This window comes from Oncorhynchus kisutch, linkage group LG14 (assembly GCF_002021735.2).
Source record: "Oncorhynchus kisutch isolate 150728-3 linkage group LG14, Okis_V2, whole genome shotgun sequence".
Classification (NCBI taxonomy): domain Eukaryota; kingdom Metazoa; phylum Chordata; class Actinopteri; order Salmoniformes; family Salmonidae; genus Oncorhynchus; species Oncorhynchus kisutch.
In genome coordinates, this window is record NC_034187.2 from 21,250,919 (window position 1) to 21,278,220 (window position 27,302).

The following is a 27,302-nucleotide window of genomic DNA, read 5'->3' on the forward strand; positions in this document are numbered from 1 at the left end:
ACCATAGCTATCATAGAGGAACCGTGCCAGACAGAGCCGGAATGCAACCCTCCTCTGTTGGGAATAAAGCACATGATTCAGAACCGAGTCCAGAACGAGACCCAGAAACGGGCAAAGAACTTTTATTGTGATTTACTTTGAACTGAGACTGAATATGGGAAACCAGCATGGCAGTGTGAAGCTCCACCTGTTCCTCAACTCCACAACGACCAGGCAATCATCCAAATCAAATCAAATCAAATGTTATTTGTCACCTACACATGGTTAGCAGATGTTAATGCGAGTGTAGTGAAATGCTTGTGCTTTTAGTTCCGACAATGCAGTAATAACCAACAAGTAATCTAACCTAACAATTCCACAACAACTACCTTATACACACAAGTGTAAAGGAATACAGAATATGTACATAAAGATATATAAATGAGTGATGGTACAGAACGGCATAGGCAAGATGCAGTAGATGGTATCGAGTACAGTATATACATATGAGATGAGTAATGTAGGGTATGTAAACATAAAGGCCAATACTCTGATCCCCTGGCACTGCACTGTTGCCAAAGCTACCTCCTCAACCATAGAAAATGTGTAGGCCGAAAGGCACGACCAGAAACTCGTAGACCACGTCCTCGAAATTAAACCTAAGAAACTTTCTGTGGGGAGGATATATAGACACTTGAATATATGCATCCTTCAGATCTATGGACGGGAACCAATCTCTGGAATGCACCGACTGCAATAGCAGGCAAAGTGTGAGCATTTTGAAATTGTAAACCTTAAGTCCAGGATTGGATGTAACGTTCCATCGCTCTTGGGAACTAAGAAGTACCCTGCTGTACCAAACAATCTGTACTTCTGACACGGGGTCCACCTGAATAGCCTGCTTTTGAAAGAGATCTGAATTCTCCTCTCTCAAGACAGACGCTAGGACCTCTGGGACCATTGATGTAATGACACCACAAAAAGGAGGAGGATGCACAGCAAACCTGCAGACCGTAACCCCTCGTCCTCGTCGACCATGGTGAAACTGTGCATACCCGGCACTTGGTGGAGCATGCTACAAGTCTCCCATACATTATCTCTTGAAGGGGCAGATCGCAACGCTGAGAACTGGGATGAGATTTTTTTGGAGCATGCTTGTTTTCATATCCAGCACTCTTGACAACCGTGTGTCTGAATATGGGAAAGGAACTGTGTTTATTATGCCCACACCTGGACAATACTGCACTCTCGATACCTCTGAACACAGAGGAACCATGGGTAGAAACAATGTGCTTTTGTTGTACCGCTGTTCTGATACCCGGCCCACATCGGGTTTGCAACTAGTAACTTGCCCCCATTGACTGAGCCACTTGGGATCACTGTCTCTTGGGAGCCCCAAGAGCACGTCCCCTCACCGGCCTCCAGCTAGGGTCGCGAGGTCTGCTCCTTCCCATGCGTCACAGAAGAATCAGCTTTCACTCCGCTCTCCTTCGATCCATCACGGTGTCTGTGTCAAGACTATGCCGCTGCCCAAATCGACCTTGAAGCCACCCCCTGTCCCGAGGCAACCCTCTTCTCACCTGGACCCGATATGCCCACCACGAAGGATCTTATTGGAAAAAAGGACCCGTAGAGCTGCATCCTGTTTTTGTTTCTCCTCGAAACGGGCCTGTAAAGACTCCATAGCTGAGCCCAACAACGGTGTTGGCGAAACTGGATCATCCAGATACAGCCGCCTGTCCCTGTCATTAACCACACCCTCAGTCTGGTACACTTGGTCTAGCTGATCGGCCGAGAACCAGCACTGTTTATTCAGAAGAACTGTGCTAGGATTCGCTCCCTTGTTAGCCTCTGGAGCTAAGTAACTCACCAGCTTTTCATCCATCGGTGTTGTGCAAACGAGCTCCACTTCCTCCATACCCTTGACATTCATGAACTCACTATAACCTGGTAGCACCAGCATGGCTGACTAATCTGAGGTTGCCTTTATTTAGCTCATTGACAAAATATTGAAACGGATAAGCGATTCTTCACCGCTGAAGGGACAGGAAGTAAATACCTTTCCCCAAACCTGGAAGAGCTCTGCTGCTGGGAGAAGACTAACAACCCACTCCCAGATGATCTGCCACCCTACGACGCAGCTCCATCAAAGGCGCATTAACCACCAATGGTTCACTCTCCCCCGCCGAATCCATATCAAGCCCCGGACTGATATCATCCGATTCACACTCTGAAAATCCTCCAGAGCCAATCAGGGATACTATGTCATCCCCGGAATCTGGAAGTTCCTTAGCCAGCATCCCCAATCCTCCTGAGCGTGTTTCCACCCCGGGCTAACAGGACAGCACTCGTGATTATCTTTAATTTTCATTGTGAGACTAGATGTCCTAGGGCACGGTCGGAGGTTAAAACTCGGCTGGTTAGGCCTTTTTGAACTTACTCTTATCTTACTCAAGCAAGGAAGTACTGGCTACGCAAGCAAGGCAGAAAATAGTGTGTTTTTAGCAAACATAAAAACCGATACCAAGACCAAAAATCGCAACATCTAAGGGGAAGAGTACTTTCTCCCCATAACGGACACCTAAGTCGAAGCCCCATCTCGTAGTCTTTGTATGCTTGAAAAGTTTTTAAATTACGTGACACCTTCTTCCTTCAGGCAAGCTGAAGAGCAAAGAATTTAGGAAAAGAATGAAAACTCAGGTATTATTTCCAGGAAGATATCATTTTGTCCCTTGGGCATGATTTCAGTTTTCTTCAGGTGAATATGATTGGTCATTGACTCCCCATAGTATGTTATACCGAGTGACCGGCTGAAAAGGAACTGTGTACACACCACATTGCAATCTCAACACTATAATATTTGTCATTGGACTATGAAAAACATGAGCTGGGACACACCCAGAGAAAATTATTTCATGTAGAGGTGCTGACTAACGGCAATAAACTAAAAGCTATAAAAATAAAGAGAGTCGCACACTCTATATATAAACTCCCAGTAATTTATTGGGTAAATTGGACTATGACCATGTTGTGGCTCTTCAGTCCAACTCTCCATTGACATGAAGATCATTGCTGCCACTTGTCATATAATTATGGTTTCAGGGATGATTGCCTGATCACAATAGTAGTAGTAGAAGTAATTTCATCTGCACAAGTATAACCCTCACATTTTAGAAAGGGGAACTTCATGAGTAGTTGATCATGTGAAAGGTTTAATTTATGTCCCAATCTGTCATAGTACTGACCACTTTAACTATTACAGATCACAGGCATGAAAATAATGTACACACACGTGAGTCACAGAGCTACACAGTAATGTCCTGAGGAGAAGCTATTTGCCATGCAACTTACTGTGGATGACGGTGTTTTTGGCTGCTCTTTGTATTTCCAATGAGCTCAAAGCACAGCTGCCCCCTCAGAAAGTTTTACTTGTGTAGAGATATCTCAATATTGCACCCTGAATGAAAGAGGATACCTAGTCAGTTGGACAACTGAATGATTTCAACCCGAAATGTGTCTTTCACACAAGATAACCGACTAGCTTGGCTGTTTTTGTGCATTAACCCACCCCCACATCTTTTAGTTTTTTTTCCGCCGTAACAGCCTTTTCCCCAGTACTGCAAAGCCTTTTGACCCTAGGTCTTATTAAAATAGCATGCCATAACAGATATAGATGGGGGAAGATGTGGGTATCATCCTGGGTATGTGATTGACAGTCAAAGAGACGTATTGGAGGAGGATGGCAATATGATCTAATGCCCCGCAGTGTCAAATCAGAGAGGAGCAAACTCTCCACTTTAGAGATTGGGCTCCTGAGTGGTCTAAGGCACTGCATCTCAGTGCTAGAGGCGTCACTACAGACACTCTGGTTTGAATCTAGGCTGTATCACAACCGGCCGTGATTGGTTGTCCCATAGGGCGGCGCACAATTGGCCCAGCATCGTCCATTGTAAATAATAATTTGTTCTTAACTGACTTGCCTAGTTAAATAAAGGTTAAATAAAATGAAATTAAAGAGATGGGGCTGCACCTTTCTGTCAGCTGCCAGCGGTTGTCGGGAAAAGCAATTATTTGTTGCTAAGCACATCCCCCCGGCAACAAGCACAAAGCTCATTGAGTGCAAGGAGAGCACTTTTACTGCCATAGTGACATCAGCGCAGAAGATGGATACAGAGCTCCCTGGGATTCAGTTTTTTAAGAAGGACACTTCATTTGCATGCACTCTGGAGTGGAATATCTGTGCCTACAGGTCCTTGGTACTCTAATGGCCTGGTATATTATGGATTTTCACTGGTGTGAAGTTTTGTTTTCAGCATAAGTTTTCAGACAGGAGTACACAAAGAGTGTGGCAAAGAAGGGTCAAGAGAAGGAACGAGATTCTGCACCTGCGTTTGTGTATTATGTATGCAAGAACTTGAAATGACCAAACGCTCTTTCACCAAATGGTTAGATGTATAGGAAATTCTCAGTAGTGTCTATTTACCCAATTTATCAGGGCCGGTGAGAAGTGATTCCAGTGAGCGTATTTTAAGTTTAAAAAATCATATAAAAAATGCATGACTAACATCCACACATAGAAACATGGGAATAGTGTGCTACATTACAATTAATGCCAAGTACTGTGTGTGTGTGTGTGTGTGTGTGTGGGAGAAAAGTACATGTGATTTTGGGTGTAAACTATACTTTAAAACACATGCTGCACATTTAATCCAGCGCATACATAATTCAAATGTATGCTTATATACTGTAAATTATTAATGGATTGCAGTTGTAGACAGAAAGAACATTTGTCTTAGCTTTCAAAAATGTATCTCATAATGAAGAATGAAACATTTAATCAGTTCTCAAACTGCTTTGCTGTAATTTTAATTATTGGAATGAAAGGCTGAGGAAGCTCATTTTAATGTTATTCATGAGTAAAACAACAATTTTCTATACAAAGAAGCTCAGGATTTGTGAAACAAAGGACTTTGACACTGTGAAGAGTTAAAGGTTTCTTGTCGGAGGACAAAAGATGACATCAACATTGTAAAAACACCAGCATTACGCAATATGACTCTATACTTGCACTTAACACTATTACTCTGGACATGTACTGTGGCCATTGTTATGGATGACCTAATCTACAGTGCCCTGTTTTTTTCTTTTAGAATATTAATATGAACCCAACAACAACACATATAGTCCGAATTGGAGCACTCAAACCAAACAGAAAAGAGTTGTCCACCAGTTACTATTCTCTCTCAAAATACATACAGTACCAGTCAAATGTTTAGACACACCGTCTCATTCAAGGATTTTTTACATTTGTATTATTTTCTACATTGAATATTAGTGAAGAGATCAAAACTAGGAAATAACACATACGGAATCATGTAGTAACCAAAAGAGTGTTAAACAAATCCAAATATATTTATTTTAGATTCTTCAAAGTATCCACCCTTTGCCTTGATGACAGCTTTGCAAACTCTTGACATTCTCTCAACCAGCTTCACCTGGAATGCTTTTCCAACAGTCTTGAAGGAGTTCCCACATATGCTGAGCACTTGTTGGCTACTTTTCCTTCACTCTGTGGTCCAACTCATCCCAAACCATCTCAATTAGGTTGAGGTCGGGTGATTGTGGAGGCCATGTCATCTGATGCAGCACTCCATCACTCTCGTTCTTGGTCAAATAGCCCTTACACAGTCTGGAGGTGTGTTGGGTCATTGTCCTGTTGAAATAGAAATGATAGTCCCACTAAGCGCAAACCAGATGGGATGGCCTTGATGTGCCTTGAATTCTAAATGAATCACTGACAATGTCACCAGCAAAGCACCTCCACACCATCACACCTCCTCCATGCTTCACGGTGGGAACCACACATGCGGAGATCATCCGTTCACCTACTCTGCATCTCACAAAGACACAGTGTTTGGAATAAAAAATCTCAAATTTGTACTCATCAGACCAAGGACAGATTTCCAATGGTCTAATGTCCATTGCTTGTGTTTCTTGTCCCAAGCAAGTATCTTCTTCTTGGTGTCCTTTAGTAGTGGTTTCTTTGCAGCGATTAGACCATGAAGCCCTGATTCACTCGGTCTTCTCGAACAGTTTATGTTGAGATGTGTCGGTTACTTGAACTCTGAAGTTTTTGCGAATGCACTTAAAGAAACTTTCAAAGTTTTAGAAATGTTCCGTATTGTCTGACCTTCATGTCTTAAAGTAATGATGGACTGTCATTTCTCTTTGCTTATTTGAGCTGTTCTTGCCATAATATGGACTTGGTCTTTTTCCAAATAGGGCTATCTTCTGTATACCACCCCTACCATGTCACTACACAACTGATTGGCTCAAACACATTAAGAAGGAAAGAAATTCCACAAATGATCTTTTCATAAGGCACACCTGTTAATTGAAATGCATTCCAGGTGACTACCTCATGAAGATGGTTGAGAGAATGCCAACAGTGTGCAAAGCGGTCATCAAGAGTAAGGGTGGCTACTTTGAAGAATCTCAAATGTAAAACTTATTTTGATTTGTTTAACACTTCTTTGATTACTACATATGTGTTATTTCATAGTTTTGATGTCTTCACTATTCTACAATATAGAAAATAGTAAAAAAAATAAATAATAATAATTAAAAACCTTGAATGAGTAGGTATGTCCAAACTTTGACTGGTACTGTATAAATTGGTTGACCTATTCTACAGTGCCCTGAGTTCTTTCTGAACCTAAAAACAACACATTACAGCTTGGGAAAATCATTACAACCAGAGCACTCAAACCAAACAAAGACAGGAGAGAAAAGGAGAGTATCCATGAAAAATAAACAGCTTTACTGTTCACTGTCAAAATACAAAGCTATCACTATCCATAACTTGTCAGCACATTTTCATACCCTGTCCAAACCACCAACATAGCTCCAGTGAGAGGCCAAGTCAGGGCTATTCCCATTCGAACAGTTTGGAGACAGGGCCATCTTTTTAAATTCATGAGGCTCACTGAAAGAGAGTAAAATACCACTAGAAGTGATCTTATGAAGGACCTCCAGGTGCAGAATGCTCTGCTTATTATATATTTAAAACCCAAAGTTATGCCTCAAGGCAAACAGGCAACTATAGACAGACATCCGGAGATGCAGTGTGAAACCAGTGTTCAGGGAATAGAAACAATTCAGAAAAATATTTTCAAAGTTGTAGTAATTCTCAAGTATACTGCTGATGAGAATAGATCTTTGGTAGGTGGTCTTATACATTCATGACAATGAATACTTCTTCAGACGATTGAGAAAAGACACCATAAAAAAGCCAATATACACACTTTCTCCTCATCTGTCTTTCTGAGCTCCTCTCTAAATCCTAATTTTGAAGTGAGGGAATATTTTTTGGGAGAGATTAAGGATTAAATTCTGACTCATGAAAAATGTTTACGCTCTAAAACCTCCAATTCTCTTGTACTACTGCCTCATCCTGTCTTTAAAGCAGTGTCCTTCTCGGGTGTCAGAAATGTGGGTGTTAAGTTGGTTTGCCTGTTGACAGAGTGCGTGGTGCAGCCAAGGGAGTCATGGACCAGAGCACTTCAGACACAGAATCAGACACAGAGTAACACATGTCAGGAGTTAGACACTGGAACAAGGATAACTGTCCAGATGTCACACCCGCACGCACGCACACACACACCAAACACACTGCACCCATATAACAGTGAAGTCTTAATCAAAGATGATCTTCTGTGTGTGCTAAGAGTCAGGCATTGGCTTCCCTCTCAGCTGGCTAGAATGGGAAATCACCTTTTGTTGTTTCTGCATTTACATTTTTCAATTAGTTGATCACGCAACTGACAATTACCAATGCTCATCACCAACGAGGGACTGGTATTTTGTAAATAGAAGGTTCCACTCATCACCATAACTGGAATCCCAGCTGTGAAAGTAAATTACTTTCAACTTGATTGATGATCGGGGTTTCCTGATAACTGTGTTACGTGATTTAATGTTTCTTTTATATTTGTATGTGATTTAAATGAAACATACTTCGAAAAGAAGTGAAGGGAATTTAATTCCAATCTCAAAGGGCTATACAAGAAGAGTGCAGAGATAGTTTAAAATGTCATACTAAGATTAGAGGCATTGAATTACATTAAATTTTATTACACAGTCTGGCCGAAGCTTATGGGTCAAGAGAAAAAATACAGTACAATACTACATAGTAAAGCAGCCATACTCAACAGGTGGACCGCAGTCCGGATCCAGACCCACAACAGGGTTAATATATTATGTCGGACTAGCTGTCGCCATTAGTGTCTGCTAAAAAAGAACTCAGTCGGGCTTTCAACGTACTGCTGTTGAGAGTTGTAATAGTAGAATGCACAAGGTGCAATTTCAAAATGTGGTAGTGCATTGGCAGTCATTCACTAGAGCTATTTAAAACCAGTCAGAAATTTCCAGTTGATCAACTACTGGCGATGTTAGCTAAATAGGTCAATTAGGCTAACCAGCTATCCAAATCTTGTAGTTATCATGGTCAGATTACATCCCCAGTTGCCTTGACCCTCAGGGGGCACCCATTGTTTTGTTCAGTCACTCAGGTTTCATATGAACACAGATCACATGGCATAATTTGTAGAATTGCAGGAAATGAACTTTAAAATGGCAAAAGTTGATCTCTGCCAACAAGAGGGGTTTGAACAATTTGGGGTCGCATGGGTTGCGTGGTGGGGGTTTGTTACTATGCCGATAAATGACAATATCCATCCGGACCTTTGCCATCTAGGAAATTTGTGTGACCGGATATTCTCAAATAGTTGTTGTGTACCCTGCAGTAAAGTGTTAGCTAACCATGTGTACGAAGCTGCATAAACACTATATATTGACACAGGAGGTTAGTGGCACATTACTTGGGGAGGATATGCTCTTGGTAAAGGCTGGAGCGGAATTGGTGGATTGGTATCAAACACATGCCATTCCATTTCCTCCATTCCGGCCATTATTATGGTATATATATATATTATATATTTTATTTTTATATATGTATATCCTCCACTCTGCAGTCTCCACTGATTGAAATGCAAGATTGACTGTGAACATAATGTAGGTGGCTGGGCTGGATCACTGTGCTACATGCATTCTATTGAGTTAAAGATTTACTATGAAATGCTGCTGGGCCGCAGAGAAAAATAACATCAAAGAGACTCGAGTTGTAAATCTGGACGACAGAACAGAACCGTGGTGGACTGAGGTAAAATGCCACCTGGTCTTAGTCAATACACAATGGAAGAGGCCAAATCTATTGTTCTGTGACATAATTTGAGGTGACATCATTTGCTCATGCTATCCATTTGTTGTCTACCTGAAGTCGATTTCAGATGACCAGATGATAAAGTACAGCAGAAAGGATGTATTTATTGCTCCTCAACAGTTGAGTGGTTTTTGTTTAGTTTTTCGGGGGGGGGGGGGGGGGGGGGGCGGCCATTATAAAGAGCACTTCCTGGTGGTTATATCCTAATGGGATGCAATTACAGAACATTCTACATAACGTTTACTTTAATTGGGCCCTCATCATGGCATGATCCCAGGAACAGATGGGCCACATTTATCAGGGTGTGATAGCAGGTGTACGGCACTGGTATGGTTTCCTATAGCGCTACACTACCTAGCTATAGACCTAGCAATAGTTTGTACTCTATAATGTATTGTAGATATTACATTGACCATGCAAAATGGGTATGTTTGGTATTATCCGATATAGCACTAATAAACTGCTCGCAATGTTAATATAGATCCAGCTATGGCCATTTAGCCAGCAGTTCCGTTACCCTTAAGCAGGGTCAGGAAAGTTCTGCCCAGTGTTTGGTTCCTCTGAGCCTGGCCCTGGTCAGCGACTATAGGACTAGCTCTATTACGCAGCCCCTCGCCCATGCAGGTTTACTGGTATCGGTTTCCTGACATTAAATGGATTGGATATGGCCCTCATTGCCCACTTGGGGATGCCCCATACCAGGGTTTCTCTCTTTCCTTTCCATTAATGCTTCCCACTCTCTGTGCTGGCCTCGTGTTCCTGTGCATTGGGGAATAGCGGGTTTGGATAAGGCTGGGGTAAGTAGTGATACGAGAGGACCAGTGTTTACTTCAAACCTTGACAATTCTTGCATGTTAAGCAAGGTTATGTTGAAATGAGACATGATCGGGGTGTTTGGGTTTGATGTGTCTCTATGCGATTAGATTTTTGTCACTCCTCGTTAGGCTCAGTGAAACCTACTACTACCACTACGGAGAAACGCTTAGGTGCATGTGGAAAATACATACACTACCATTCAAAAGTTTGGGGTCACTTAGAAATGCCCTTGTTTTGAAAGAAAAACGTTTTTTTTGTCCATTATAATAACATCAAATTGATCAGAAATACAGTGTTAGACATTGTCAATGTTGTAAATGACTATTGTAGCTGGAAACGGCAGATTTTTTATGGAATATATACATAGGCGTACAGAGGCCCATTATCAGCAACCAGCACTCCTGTGTTCCAATGACACGTTGTGTTAGCTAATCCAAGTTTATCATTTTAAAAGGCTAATTGATCATTAGAAAACTCTTTTGCAGTTATGTTAGCACAGCTGAAAACTGTTGTCCTGATTAAAGAAGCAATAAAAAATTGCCTTCTTTAGACTAGTTGAGTATCTGGAGTATCAGCATTTGTGGGTTTGATTACAGACTCAAAATGGACAGAAACAAAGAACTTTGTTCCGAAAATTGTCAGTCTAAATTGTCAGTCTATAATTTTTCTGAAGGATATTCCATGCAAAGAAAGTGCCAAGAAACTGAAGATCTTGTACAACGCTGTGTACTACTCCTTTCACAGAAGGTAGCTAACACAACGTGCCATTGCAAACTGGCCCTAACCAGAATAGAAAGAGGAGTGGGAGGCCCCGGTGCACAACTGAGCAAGAGGACAAGTACATTAGAGTGTCTAGTTTGAGAAACAGAAGCCACACAAGTCCTCAACTGGCAGCTTCATTAAATAGTACCCGCAAAACACCAGTCTCAACGTCAGTGAACAGGCGACTCCGGGACGCTGGCCTTCTAGGCAGAGTTGCAAAGAAAAGGCTTTTTTTCTCTCGAAAAGATATGGCTTTTTCTTTGCAACTCTGCCTAGAAGGCCAGCATCCCAGAGTCGCCTCTTCACTGTTGACATTGAGACTTGTGTTTTTATGGTTGCTGATAATGGGCCTCTGTACGCCTATGTAGAATCAGCCATTTCCAGCTACAATAGTCATTTACAACATTAACAATGTCTACACTGTATTTCTGTTCAATTTGATGTTATTTTAATGTACAAAAAATTTGCTTTTCTTTCAAATACAAGGACATTTCTAAGTGGCCCCAAACTTTTGAACGGTAGTGTACATAGTATACACATTAAACAGACATCCCATCACACATTCTGATGGGATGAAACCGCTGTAGATCAGTATTCCATCCATCCATCAGCCAACCTCAGTATTTACTTCTGGCTGAGTGATCACTAAGTGGGGTTAGGGACTCCCGGGCTAATTCCCCCATACATGGATGTCCGCTCCCATCATGCTCATGAGGACTAACTGGCACACAATTGGATGTGTCATGTCATTATTCACTACCGAGGCCAATGGCTAGTGAGCAGAGGAATGCTTTTCAAAAATACATTTCCTTGTGTGCGAGGAAAGACCTCAAAGGAGCGTGTGTGTGTTTTTGTTTCAATTAATTATTGTGTGTGTGTGTGTTCATTTGAGCACCAGCAGAGAGAGGGTGAGAGTGTTTTGGTGTATATAGTGCAACTGCTCCACATCATCTCATCCAAATGTATTTTTAGCATGGTTATTTCGACAGCCCTCCGAGGAGAGGAAGAGTCTGTTTTCTAGTTTGAGAGCTATTATGTTCTCAGGCACATCTCAGCTTCCTACACTACATGCAGTACAGATATTCTCCATCTTTCTGCCAACCAGCAGCCTTCTTAGGGCTTCTAATTGTCCCAAGCAATAAATCAGTGGCGGCAGGTAGCCTAGAGGTTAAAGCGTTGGGCCAGAAAGGTTGCTAGATCGAATCCCCGAGCTGACAAGTTAAAAATCTGTCGTTCTGCCCCTGAACAAGGCAGTTAACCCACTGGCTGTCATTGTAAGTAAGAATTTGTTCTTAACTGACTTGCCTAGTTAAATAAAGGTTAAATAAATTTAAAAAATCTCACTTCCCACAGATTAAATATTAATTTGATGTTAATTAAGCCCTATTTCCCAGGGTAGGAACTCGCCTGTGTGTGCTCAGGAGGGATCCACCCGAACAATTGAGAAACCTTGTTCCCATTTGCAACAATATGCAGTGATATCATGTTCACTATTTATTTTAAAATACTGTTCTGCTTTAACTTGCTAATGTAGGGCCCAAGAACAAATCCTACTCACAGGATAAGGGACTTTATTGTAATGTTAGATCGATGTGCAGTACCTATTGGCAAAGAGCTCTAAACTGTATATGAAATCAAATAACACCTTTCAATCTTCTCTAATTCTCTGTCTCTATCTCTCTCCTTCTCTCCCTCGCTTCCTCCCTCTCCTCCAGATCCCAGTCATGACAGGGGCCTTCATGGACTCCTCACCCAATGATAACTACAGTGCCGACCACTCGCTCTTCAACTCCTCGGCCAGCGTCCACGCTGCCTCTGCGGCTGCCTCAGCCCAGGCCCAGCAGGATGACCAGTCCTCGTCCAGTGATGCCATCTGGCTCTGGATTGCCATCATCGCTACTATCGGCAACATTGTGGTGGTGGGAGTGGTCTACGCATTCACCTTCTGATCCACCTCTCCTTGACGCCCACCTAGCCAAAAATTAGAGAGCCTCCCCATGGGGGAACGTGATAAAAGGCAAAGGACAAATATCACATACTGAATTATCAAAGGGTTCTGGGATGCTGAGTATAGTGTGGGGGTTCTATAGTTGAACCTTCAGCATCATTCACTTTCAATAGAAAAATCCTAAAGTTTCAGGACATGAACAGTATACACAGTACGCAAGTTCAACTGGAGGCAGAAGGGTATTTTCAACTTTAGTTGCCTAATTTTCAGTGGACATCATGCTCCTGAATGTTGTTGTGTTGCATTGTGGGGCTGAAGGGGCTTACAGATACATACAAGGTGAACTGGACCATCTTAAAATGTCCCCCAGATAGAAGAGAGGCAATTAAGAGGAGTGCTGCTTAATTATTGGGATGAACAGAGACGTGACTCTTAAAACATTTATGGGACTCTGGGATTACTTCTGCATTAGCCATGTGCTCAGCTTCTTACAGCCTGTTATCTGTTCTGCCAAAGGAAGGCTCAAAGTATTAGCTTTCCTTTATAATATCGACAGAAAATGGACCAACGGACACTGGCTTTAATGAAACATTCCTGCATCATCCTTTTGGATCCGCCAACTGTTATTGCTTCTTAGTTTCTTTAGCAATGCCACACCCGTTTATGGTCCAATAAAGACAATCACTCACCGTCTAATTTACTCTGATCACAACAGAAAATTCTTAGTCTGAAACATTATTTATTACACTAAACCATACATCTATAAAAGACATTTCACTTTTTTACAACAAACCTCAGTATACAACCGAGGCAGACTTGAAAGATATAAGCACAGTTTACATGAGCAGGAAAAATACTGTACAGCTTTATTTTGTCAAATCTTAATTGTTATTTAGCTACCTTCTTTGGAGTCTTTCCTTCAAGTTTCCTTCAAGCTGGGTTCTTTACATTCAGAACTGTTCAGTGAAATAGCTTTGTGCTGCGGTATGTCCAAAAACAGTTACAATGGCGATTAGTCCACGTCCCTTAATTGAGAATGTTAACAGGCTCTTTTCAAGACGCGAGCGAGGCCCCTGGTGTCACCACAACACACATTCTAGTGTACATAGATGTCAGGGAGATAATTTCTTTAGGTTATCACAGTGACAGTTCTATGAGTTTGTATCAAAATGATTGACTGATTTCTGTCTAGAACGGAACTGAAAAGAACATACAATACCCACGAAATGATGATGGAGATTGCTTGGTAAATGTGATGGTTTGATAAAAACATGCTCAATCTCAGCCTCTAAGCTTTCTGTTCCGCTGAGAAGAGCTGATACAGGAAAGAGTCGCTCCTTTCTTGATTTTCTTGTCTTCTTTCAAGGAGACGGTTGTTCTTGAATGTTGTCTGGCTTGCCTCATAAGCTGTAAGTGTAATTATCTGAGCGACAGTAATAAACATCTATTTCAGCCAAGTTCTCTATTATAGCCAGTGAGTTATATCAGCCACATTATCTAATGAATTATGAATAACATTTGGATGCTGAAGTGAATAGCCATTTCCTTGTGTATACATCCCCCACTCTTGAACTGATGCAGAATGTCAACCCACTGTGCACAGACGTCATTGAAACTAAAACAACGTTGATTCAACCAGTGTGTGCCCAGTGGGAAAATGTATTCCATCAACCTTTTTGACATGTTTATGTAACATGATATATTATTTTAAGCTACAGGGCATCACATAGTGTTATCGATAACCTATTTAAGGATCTGGGTAGGGGCTGTTAGTATTCAATTATATTTCTTATGTGATCTTGATAAAATAAGACTTTGTAGTAAGACTATCTACTGTAAAAGGTTGTAGAGGGTTTCTCATGTCATGGTATACACTACATATTAGTATTTCTACAACATACGCAAAGAACTTACTTACATTATCCAACTATGATAGAACTTCCAACAAATTGTAATATTTAAATCCCCAAATTAGGAGGTAATAATATAATGTTGAGATAAGGTCTTCCAAAGACCGTTATTTTATTTTATAATAAGAGGTGAATGTGTGAGTGTTTAGCAATGTTGTAATTCACATAAATTACACAATGTTATTTTTTGTAAGAACATCTATTACTATTAAAGTTTCAGGATTGCTGTATATGTCTACATAAATCCTTATTGCATGAAAAATGTCCCATTCAATCCAACAGGGAAACGCATCAACAGAAGTGTTACTTTTACCACTGTACAGTGGCACTCATATGTATTGCGAGAGTGTTAAATGTAACAGCTTCTGAGCAAAATGTACACTGGGGGGAAATTAATAGAGATCTCACCATAAGATTTAGGGTTCGATTCAATCCGTAACGCTGAAGTTCAGCGCTAAAGCACGATTGACATTTAAAGGCAATGTTCCTGTGTTCACGGAGACCGCAATCACGGTAAACGCTGCATACGGTATGTCGGCTCAATTGGAAATTACCTTAAAATGTCAAGCGCACTATCGCACTGAACTTCTGCAATACGGATTGAATGAAACCCATACCCTATGCATAACACAATATATCACATTAGTAGAGATAGGCTTTTCAGTGTGTTTGTGGGACAAAAGCCTGACAGATGATGCATTTGTTCTCAGAGACAAGCTCCTGGCACTGCTTCCTACTGAAGGTATATGCACTGGCACTGCTTCCTACGGAAGGTATATGCACTGGCACTGCTCCCTACTGAAGGTATATGCACTAGCACTGCTTCCTACTGAAGGTATATGCACTGGCACTGCTTCCTACTGAAGGTATATGCACTGAAACTGCTCCCTACTGAAGGTATATGCACTGGCACTGCTTCATACTGAAGGTATATGCACTGGCACTGCTTCCTACTGAAGGTATATGCACTGAAACTGCTCCCTACTGAAGGTATATGCACTGGCACTGCTTCCTACTGAAGGTATATGCACTGGCACTGCTTCCTACTGAAGGTATATGCACTGGCACTGCTTCCTACTGAAGGTATATGCACTGGCACTGCTTCCTACTGAAGGTATATGCACTGGCACTGCTTCCTACTGAAGGTATATGCACTGAAACTGCTCCCTACTGAAGGTATATGCACTGGCACTGCTTCCTACTGAAGGTATACGCACTAGCACTGATTACTAGTGGATACTGTGCCCCCAGGTGAGATTGATGCAAGACAAGCATTGTACCATCACTCACTCTTACACAGGCACAGGTTGTATATATCTATGTCTAGATGAGATCCACTGTCATTCCTTCCCTGAAAATTGGAGAAGTTGCCTCGTTTTACTTTGTTGTAATAGATGTCTCTATAGTAGACTCTGGATATTGGCTAGGCTGAGTAGTAGTCATTCATATAATTAGGAATAGGAACATAATTGTAAATTGTGTTTACATGAAAATGTTTACAGCTATGCAATAACATTGTCATATCACTAATTACCCTTTAACTCAGATATGTTAACAGCACATCTGAAACAATAGATTTGCCATTCAAGTACATACTACTCAAGTACATTACATATTGTTATAAGGCTGTATGATTCGAGTCCCTCTGACTCAGGTAGAGAGACCTTTATGCTCAAGGTGCTGTAGAAAATCCATTTGATGCCAGGTCAGAAATTAGCACAGAAGAAGCGTATTAAGAGATCACCCCCACAATGCCCTGCAACTTCATTCCTAAGACCCCTCCATGCCTGGGTAATCTGAATGTCCTCCCCCGACCACTACAGTCAGTCAGTCTACTTAATATCTGAATCTGCTTTAGCCTCACACAGCCACGGGCTTTTCAAAATCCACATCATAAGGAAAGGAAGTGGAGGAGTAAAGTCAGCTGTGGATGATCTCTGCTCACCCTTTCCTTTTCCTTTTAACCCGTTGCTGGTCCTCACACTGCACTGTATAAATCTACCCACACAGTGTGGAGAAACACCCAGAAGGCTAGCCATACTCGCCAGTTCCATTCCCTCAAAAGCCCCTTTAGAACCAATCAGATGAAGAAGATAACCACTGACCTGGCGAATGCTAATCTATGTTAATAGATGATAATGATGGTGCTTGCAGGTGTACATGCATGGCATTCAGCTTTGTCTACTCTACTTCCTCCACCACAGTGTGTTTGTTGCTGATGAGGCTGCTCACCACAGTGCTCCCATAGTGAATTAATAGTAGATAATAACGTGGGTTAATTTGAGCCTTGGGTTAGATGAATCTGTCTGAAGGTATAGTAGTGGAGGAGGTCTGAGTGCATGCTGCTAGGAAACCACCCTTGTTGTCCCAGGGTGCACCACTCCAGCTCTCTCCTGTCCAATCCCGGCTGACAGCTCAGCAGTGAGGTGTTGAATATGCTAATGTGTGCCAAATGCCTCGGACACATCTTGTCAAACTGTGTCAGCTCAGAGATAGGGGCAGAAGCACAGGGGTCTTTTCCCTTTCCTCCCCACAGCCGCACTGCTGAAGCTACAAGTGACATAACATAATCATATATTAACATGTGTATGCTATGTTACATACATATGCCCTACCATACAACTCTGCTCCCAGGAAGAAGTGATTCATGTATTTTCAGATCATTATCATCAATGTGTTTCTTGTCGCTGAGGTTGTGAGTGGGTTGTAACTTGGGCATGAGGAGGCTTACAGGAATATTTAGCTCCCATCATAATGAGGCGTTACTCACCCTTGTTGTCTCTGGTTCCCATTTCCAGGCCTCCTTCTCAAACCCACTCTGTCAGGGAAACTGGGGGAAAAGGCACGGACACACCGCAAATCAATCTCAGTCTCCACATACTTTTTTCACAGCATAGTCAATACACTCCCTCTATTCTAGATCTCAAATGTAGAGACAGGTATAGTATACTGTATAGTAGACAGCATACTGTACACAGGCACAGTATCTGCTACTAATTTATCCAGATCCACAGATGATGCATTCTCTATTGCACTCCACAATGCCCTTTCCCACCTGGACAAAAGGAACACTTATGTGAGAATGCTATTCAATGACTACAACTCAGCGTTCAACACCATAGTACCCTCAAAGCTCATCACTAAGCTAAGAATCCTGGGACTAAACACCTCCATCTGCAACTGTATCCTGGACTTCCTGACAGGCCGCCCCCAGGTGGTGAAGGTAGGTTGCAACACATCTGATACTCAACACTGGAGCTCCCCAAGGGTGCGTGCTCAGTCCCCTCCTGTACTCAAATCAAATGTATTTATATAGCCCTTCATACATCAGCTGATATCTCAAAGTGCTGTACAGAAACCCAGCCTAAAACCCCAAACAGCAAGCAATGCAGGTGTTGAAGCACGTTGGCTAGGAAAAACTCCCTAGAAAGGCCAAAACCTAGGAAGAAACCTAGAGAGGAACCAGGCTATGAGGGGTGGTCAGTCCTCTTCTGGCTGTGCCGGGTGGAGATTATAACAGAACATGGCCTAGATGTTCAAATGTTCATAAATGACCAGCATGGTCAAATAATAGGTCTGGGACAGGTTGCACGTCTGGTGAACAGGTCAGGATTCCATTGCCACTGGGGACAGCACGGAGCCACTGGGGACAGCACGGAGTCATCATGCCAGGTAGTCCTGAGGCATGGTCCTAGGGCTCAGGTCCTCCGAGAGAGAGAAATAAAGAGAGAATTAGAGAGAGCATACTTAAATTTACACAGGACAACTTTTTTTTTTCACCTTTATTTAACCAGGTAGGCTAGTTGAGAACAAGTTCTCATTTGCAACTGCGACCTGGCCAAGATAAAGCATAGCAGTGTGAACAGACAACACAGAGTTACACATGGAGTAAACAATTAACAAGTCAATAACACAGTAGAAAAAAAAGGGGGAGTCTATACACATTGTGTGCAAAAAGGCATGAGGAGGTAAGCAAATAATTACAATTTTGCAGATTAACACTGGAGTGATAAATGATCAGATGGTCATGTACAGGTAGAGATATTGGTGTGCAAAAGAGCAGAAAAGTAAATAAATAAAAACAGTATGGGGATGAGGTAGGTGAAAATGGGTGGGCTATTTACCAATAGACTATGTACAGCTGCAGCGATCGGTTAGCTGCTCAGATAGCAGATGTTTGAAGTTGGTGAGGGAGATAAAAGTCTCCAACTTCAGCGATTTTTGCAATTCGTTCCAGTCACAGGCAGCAGAGTACTGGAACGAAAGGCGGCCAAATGAGGTGTTGGCTTTAGGGATGATCAGTGAGATACACCTGCTGGAGCGCGTGCTACGGATGGGTGTTGCCATCGTGACCAGTGAACTGAGATAAGGCGGAGCTTTACCTAGCATGGACTTGTAGATGACCTGGAGCCAGTGGGTCTGGTGACGAATATGTAGCGAGGGCCAGCCGACTAGAGCATACAAGTCGCAGTGGTGGGTGGTATAAGGTGCTTTAGTGACAAAATGGATGGCACTGTGATAAACTGCATCCAGTTTGCTGAGTAGAGTGTTGGCAGCAATTTTGTAGATGACGTCGCCGAAGTCGAGGATCGGTAGGATAGTCAGTTTTACTAGGGTAAGTTTGGCGGCGTGAGTGAAGGAGGCTTTGTTGCGGAATAGAAAGCCGACTCTTGATTTGATTTTCGATTGGAGATGTTTGATATGAGTCTGGAAGGAGAGTTTACAGTCTAGCCAGACACCTAGGTACTTATAGATGTAAGGTGTAAGGATGTAAGGTCTACTGTTGTATTCGGCACATGAGACAAATAAACTTTGATTTGATTATCAGGAGGCTGAATTCAAACACTTGACACTGACTCCCATTCAGGGCTTCCCAGACTCATTACGTGCAATCAGGCAGTAGTACAACATTGACCCGACCTGGCAGTGTTGGTGGAGAGCTCTGACCGGAGCTCCTGATTGAATGGCAGCCCCAGGTGAGTGGAGGAGGGCATGAGTTCACCTCATGCCTTCACCATTACAACACTGGGACAAGTGAATGAGGTAAGTGGCTCTGGATTAATGGCCTGAGTTTGTCTGTGTCCCAAATGGCACCCTCTTCCCTATATAGTGCACTACTTTTTACCAGCCTAAAGACCCTGGTCAAAAGTAGTGCACTAAATAGGGAATAGAGTACGATTTGGGTCACAGCCTTCTCTCTCTCTCTCTCTCTGACCCTTAACCTCCCTGAGTTGGGGTAACAACTGAATCCCATTACTAGATCCTGATCCCACAGGACCTGTCACCATCATCATCCACAGAGGGCTTTCACCTGTCAACCCCTCCCTCATTTCGCCAAAGACAGATTTATAACTAGCATTGTGCTGCATTGACTGGAAATCTGAATCTTAATGCCATCGTGTTGAATAGTCAGAATGATTAAAAGCAACAGGAAATGTTTCACAGTGTGCCAGAGGAGTTGTAATTGTGTTGGCAGTTGCATAATCTATAATCTGCCTTGACGTGCATATGATACATGTTATTACAGTTAACTGCTTGAATAGGCAGAAGTGATAAAGTCATTGTTCGGTACGATGGCTTGGTGATTTACTGACAGCTGCCTGTCAGTTTTTTAATCGAGAGTTGGACCGGAATGGAGCCATACTTGATGATGAAGTGTGTCAGGGGATTGAGAGGGGGGGGGGGGGGGTTGGGTGAGTGGGTGGGTGGATGGATGGATGGCAAAACTGGATTACTTTCAGGTGTGGTGCAAAGCAACAGTGAGAGGTACAGTACTAGAGTCAAATCTTATGAACGTGTTATAGATAAAGAGCTGAAGCCTCTGCCGCTGAAGCCTCTGCCGCGTTGAAAATGTTGAATTATAATGGTGCTAAACAGAATTATTCATGATTAATTACATGCTTTGCAAAGTTGGACATGGAGAAGTCAACTGAAGCTGTGTTTTCAAATAGATCCAATTAGGTCATTTATCCCTCTGAGACAGATTTGTCCTACATTAATTGAAAGATTCTCTCATGATGAATTTGTCTGGGGACAGATTTTGTACTGTCATTAAAAACACTACAGACACGGATTCATTCCCGGGCTGTGCCATAAACAGCCATAGCCGGGAGTCGCATAGGACGGCATACAATTGGCCCAGCGTCCGGGTTAGGGGAGGGTTTGGCCGGGGGACTTTACTTGGCTCATCGCGCCCTAGCGACTCCTTGTGGTTGTCCAGGTGCCTGCAGGCTTACTCTGGTCGTCAGTTGAACTGTGTTTCCGACACATTGGCTTCTGGGTTAAGCTGACTGGTGTTAAGGAAAGGCGGGTCATGTTTCGGAGGATGCGTGACTCCATCTACGCCTCTCCTGAGCCCATTGGGGAGTTGAGACAAGATCGAAATTGGGGAGAAAAAGGGTGTGTAAAAAAAACACGAGAGGGAGTTCTAATCCATTTCTACATTAAGCTCTGCTTATTTTCTCCCAAACTCAAGTAATGGTAAATGATGTGCCAGCTATAACAGAGAGAGGGAGAAGGAGGGAATGGAATTGGATTATTTTTTGTGTATCCCACTGCCACTCTAGCCATTTCCTTCCCCCATGCCCATTGAGACTGCATCATTTAAATTGGTCATTAATACACTACATGATCAAAAGTATGTGGATACCTGCTCATCAAACATATCATTCCAAAAGCATGGCCATTAATATGGAGTTGGTCCCTCCTTTGCTGCATTAACAGCCTCCACTCTTGTGGGAAGGCTTTCCACTAGATGTTGGAAAATTGCTGCGGGGACCAGCCACAAGAGCATTAGTGAGGTTGGGCACTGATGTTGGGTGATTAGGCCTGGCTCGCGGTCGGTGTACCCTTTTCATCCCAAAGGTGTTCGATGGGGTTGAGGCCAGGGCTCTGTGCAGGCCAGTCAAGTTCTTCCACATCGATCTCAACAAAACATTTCTGTATGGACTTCACTTTGTGCACAGAGGAATTGTCATGCTGAAACAGGAAAGGGCCTTCCCCAAACTGTTGCCACAAAGTTTGAAGCACAGAATCATCCAAAATGTCATTGTATGCTGGAGAGTTAAGATTTCGCCTGGAACTAAGGGGCCTAGCCCAAACCACGAAAAACAGCCCCAGACCATTATTCCTCATCCACCAAACTTTACAGTTAGCACTATGCATTGGGGCCGGTAGCAACATCCTGGCATCTGCCAAGCCCAGAATAGTCCGTTGGACTGCCAGATGGTGAAGAGTGATTCATCACTCCAGAGAACGCATTTACACTGCTCCAGAGTCCGGCGAGCTTTACACCACTCCAGTACGGCGAGCATTACGCTTGGCATTGCACATGGTGATCTTAGACTTGTGTGCAGCTGCTCGGCCATGAAAACCCATTTCATGAAGCTCCCGACAAACAGTCTGTGTGCTGACGTTACTTCCAGAAGCAGTTTGGCATTCGGCTGTCCCGTTTTGTGAGCTTGTCTGGCCTACCACTTCGTGGCTGAGCCATTGTTGCTCCTGGATTTTTCCACTTCACAATAACACGACTTACAGCTGACCAGGGCAGCTCTAGCAAGGCAGACATTTTACAAACTGAGTTGTTGGAAAGGTGATATCCTATGAAGGTGTCAGGTTGAAAGTCACTGAGCTCTTCAGTAAGGCCATTCCACTGCCAATGTTTGTCTATGGAGTTTGCATGGCTGTGTGCTCGATTTTATACACCTGTCAGAAATGGGATGTGGCTGAAATATCCAAATCCACTCACTTGAAGGGGTGTCCACATACTGTTGTATATATAGTGTATGAGCTCAGCAATGTCTGTATGTCACAAAAAGCCTGGGCCATATTCTTAGAATGTGAATGTGAATATGCACCTGGTAAAAGTCGCTGGCTGCAGCTCTCTGCTCTCAGGGTTGAGAAGGTACAGTATCTATCTCTGTCAGTCAACCCAAAAAGAAAATGTCCTTCAAAGGAGAGGTGGATTTATGACGAGGCAGCCCTTTCAGAAAATATTCATCTGACCTCTCCAGCACCTCAGCCCGCAGCTGCACCTCTACAGAGAGCACAGACGGAAAACAAAATAACTATCACAGATTTGTTTCTAGGAATTTCATTTCTAGGAAGATTTCAACACACTTAATCCAAAATGTCTCTAAGTTTCATCATCATTGTGGGCCAATATTGGAAATAAGAATTTGTTCTTAATGAACTGCCTAGTTAAATATATTTATCAAAAGAGACATTGAACATCTAATAGTCAAATCATAGAGTGAAAGCAGGTGAGCTGGTTCTACTCATTTTGGACATTTTCTGGTGTTTTGTGGTGGAACACTGAGCAGGTTGAACATAACATGTCAACTCTGTTGCCCATAGATAGACAAGCTGGACATGTTTTAGCAATTAAATGTTTTTGTGAAGGTTGCATATAATTACCACTCCCTGTTGCACATAACAAGCTTCTATTCCCCCAGTCACAAGGGAATTAATGACTGATTTAAGATTAAATCGTCAACCCTATTACGGTCAACCCTGTAACTTTGTTTGGCCCTTACTATAGTCTTTTTTTAAATTTAACCTCTTGAGATGGGAAAACATATTTTTTATTAAGTTGAACATGTGCTCTTTATGACAGAATGTTTCAATTAGGTGAAATCAAACGTTTGTTTTGCCCAAAATACTCTTCTCAAAAGGCAACAAATTGGCGGAATGACAATAATGCTCTGTCCATTTCTATCCTCTGTGATTAATGTCGAGCTGATACTCACACAGAGAGCAGGTGAGATTGATTGTTTGTGATATCAGTCATTTCTGCTGTTTTGTGCATTCTGGTGTTTTCCGTTCCTATCTCACACTTTTGATGTATTAGTGTAAGTTAAAGCCGCCTTATGGCTTAGATCCCACTAAAGGGATCGATATGTCAACAGCCAGTGAAAGTGCAGGGCGCCAAATTCAAATAACAGAAATCTCATAATTAGAATTCCTCAAACATACAAGTATTTTACACCATTTTAAAGATAAACTTGTTGTTAATCCCACCACAGTGTCCGGTTTCAAAAAGGCTTTACGACGAAAGCACACCAAACGATTATGTTAGGTCAGTACCTAGTCACAGAAAAACAGCCATTTTCTAGCCAAAGAGGAGTCACAAAAAGCAGAAATAAAGATAAAATGAATCACTAACCTTTGATGATCTTCATCAGATGACACTCATAGGACTTCATGTTACACAATACATGTATGTTTTGTTTTGTTCGATAAAGTTCATATTTATATCCAAAAATCTCAGTTTACATTGGCGCGTTACGTTCAGTAATGTTTTGCTTCCAAAACATCCGGTGATTTTGCAGAGAGCCACATCAATTTACAGAAATACTCATCATAAATGTTGATGAAAATACAAGTGTTACGCATGGAACTTTAGATAAACTTCTCCTTAATACAACCGCTGTGTCAGATTTCAAAAAAGCTTTACCAAGAAAGCACACCATGCAATAATCTGAGTACGGCACTCAGACACAACAACAAGCCATACAGATATCCGCCATGTTGTGGAGTCAACAGAAGTCAGAAATAGCATAATAAATATTCACTTACCTTTGATGATCTTCTACAGAATGCACTCCCAGGAATCCCAGTTCCACAATAAATGTTTTTGTTCGATAAAGTCCATCATTTATGTCCAAATACCTCCTTTTTGTTCGTGCCTTTAGTTCACAAAATCAAATTCACAACGCGCAGGCCAGACGAAGTCAAACAATTCCATTACAGTTCGTAGAAACATGTAGAAACATGTCAATTTGAAACATGTTAATTTGGATGTCAACATGTCAAGATAGAATCAATCTTTATGATGTTTTTAACATAAATCTTCAATAATGTTTCAACCGGAGAATTCATTTGTCTTTAGAAACGTAGCTACCTCTCATGGGAGCGCGCCTGGATGAGCTCATGGCACTCTGGCAGACCTTACTCAATCAACTCTCATTCTCTCCTCCTTCACAGTAGAAGCCTCGAACAAGGTTCTAAAGACTGTTGACATCTAGTGGAAGCCTTGGGAAGTGCAATCGGACCAAATTTACACTGTATCTTGGATAGGCAAATAGTTGAAAAACTACGAACCTCAAGATTTCCCACTTCCTGGTTGGATTTTTTCTCCGGTTTTTGCCTGCCGTATGAGTTCTGTTTTACTCACAGACATCATTCAAACTGTTTTAGAAACTTCAGAGTGTTTTCTATTGAAATCTACTAATATGCATATCTTAGCTTCTGGGCCTGAGTAGCAGGCAGTTTATTCTGGGCACCTTATTCATCCAAGCTACTCAATACTGCCCCCAAGCCATAAGAAGTTTTTGTTTTGCAATATAAGCAGACTGAACTAGGTTTGGTCTCCCGAGTGGTGCAGCGGACTAAGGCACTGCATCTCAGTGCTAGAGGCATCACTATAGACCCTGGTTCAATTCCAGGCTGTATCACAACCAGCTGTGATTGGGAGTCCCACAGGGAGGTGCACAATTGGCCCAGCGTCACTCACATTAGGGTTTTGCCAGGGTAGGCCATCATTATAAATAAGAATTTGTTCTTAACTGACTTGCCTAGTTAAATTAAGGTTCAATACATGTATAAAAAAAATAAGCACAGCTCAGGTGTCGTGGATGTAATGCATCAAATTTCTAAATGGAGCGATAAAGTTGGTAGGTTTGTCACAGTTGGTTGACACAAACCACAGATCAAATCTAATCTGTTCACTTTGTTGACCACCTTGACCAGGCTTGAAATAACTTAAATTCAGTGGCGTGCCGTGGGCCTGGGGCCTGGGCCTTCAGTAAAGTCCTACACAGTCCCACCCGAATTAATCCACCTCTTATTACAATCATTATGATGCCATGGCTCTAGACACTATACATTTAGACAGAAACGCAGTATAACCAGGCGTTGCATCACCTTGAAATTGACATTTTTATTCAGAGAATTGCAGGGGAAGAGTACAATACCTTTTCATTGTGCAACTTCGTTGCCCTGCGCGCTTGTTCGTTGAGCTGTAGATCCACTCGGGTGTCCCCAAAAGTTTTCAAAAGCACCATTGCTTGTAAGTGCCCAGCCGTACTTTGGTGTCTCGTTGCTGCCTTGGTTAGACAACTCAGGTTTGCAAAGCCAGTGTGGCTCCAAACACCAAATCGATCACTTGCAAATAATAGGCATTCCCAGCAGTACAGTTTTCAGTGCTTCTCGGAGCCTGTGAGCCATTGATAGCGCTCGTAGTTGGAACTTTGAAAGTGGCGAACGAACCCCTTTCCCACCTGTGACAGGCTTTGTAGCGTCGGCCGTCGACCTCTCCTGACAATGTCTAACTTTTATTGAAAAGTTTGTCTTGAGAATGGCGTTATAATTATATCCTCGACCAAATCGGTATCTTCTCCTTCCGCCATTGTGGGTTGAAAAAACAGTTTAGTAGTACGCAAATTAATTTGTTTATCAATTTCAGTTTCCTAGTTCTGAGACCTGCCCATATAGGACCTGCCTCTCAATATTGGTAATCCAATCAAAAGACGTGCACGCACTACGCCTGCTAGCTGGCTCCTGTGTAACACTGGAGCCAGCCAGCAGGCGTACAATAGCCAACTCTAAAGCTGATTGGTTGACACTAAATTTTAATTTCCATTCACTTTAAGCTACAAGCGCCCGCACTGTTGATTCTGAAGGCCTGAGGGCAGATTTTAGACCCCTGGCAACACATGATGGCTGAATATGATTGGATAAAAGATCTAACATAAAGACCAGCCCTCCAAATCTCAACCTGGGGCTGGAAGCAGTGCAACCAAGAGGAAAGCTATGAAATGAAGAGTGTAACTCTTAATCCGGGGAATAATTTAATACATATTTGTGGGAAAATATATATTTTTTTAAATTATATTCTGATGATGTTTAGGCCAGCAGAGAAGGCCTTGCTGGCCCTGACGGCCCACCACTACTTAAATTACTGCCGACAGTTGACCAGGTAATTTGTGTGTGTGCGTGTGTGTATGCATGCATTGTGTGTGTCTGCTTTGTACGTGCATGTGGATGTTTGTTTAAACAGCGTAGTCTCAGAGCATTTCAAATTATTTTTTGCGTAATAATATGTTATGTCTGGTATGGTATGTATTAATTTGTGCATGCCCATCATCCATTTCGTATGATATGTTACAAATTGCAATTTGTACAATGTGTTATGAATTTGCAAAACATACAATATGTTTTTCAAGTAGATTTAAGTCCAAACTGTAACTTGGCCACTCAGGAACATTCACTGTCTTCATGGTAAGCAACCAGATTGGTCTTGTGTTTTAGATTATTGTACTGCTGAAAGGTGAATTCATCTCCCAGTATCTGGTGGAAAGCAGACTGAAATAGGTTTTCCTCAAGGGTTTTGCCTGTGGTTAGCTCCATTCCGTTTTTTTTTTATCCTGAAAAACTACCCAGTCCTTAAGGATTACAAGCAAACTGTCACGACTTCCGCCGAAGTTGGTTCCTCTCCTTGTTCGGGCGGCGCTCAGCTGTATGCGTCGCAGGTCTTCTAGCCATCATTGATCCACTTTTCATTTTCCATTTGTTTTGTCTCGTCTTCTCACACACCTGGTCTCAATTT

At 42.3% G+C, this 27,302-nt stretch overlaps 1 protein-coding gene across 1 annotated transcript in view; it reads left to right on the forward strand.

The window, feature by feature from the left end:
• LOC109903279 (uncharacterized protein C14orf132) overlaps positions 1 to 14,925 on the forward strand; it is a 46,657-nt gene extending 31,732 nt beyond the window's left edge. Inside the window, exon 2 of the mRNA XM_020499909.2 lies at positions 12,553 to 14,925. Coding sequence (XP_020355498.1) covers positions 12,553 to 12,786 — 234 coding nt within the window. The 3' untranslated portion in view covers positions 12,787 to 14,925. The remainder of the gene's footprint in view (positions 1 to 12,552) is intronic.
• Positions 14,926 to 27,302: the final 12,377 nt, after the last annotated feature.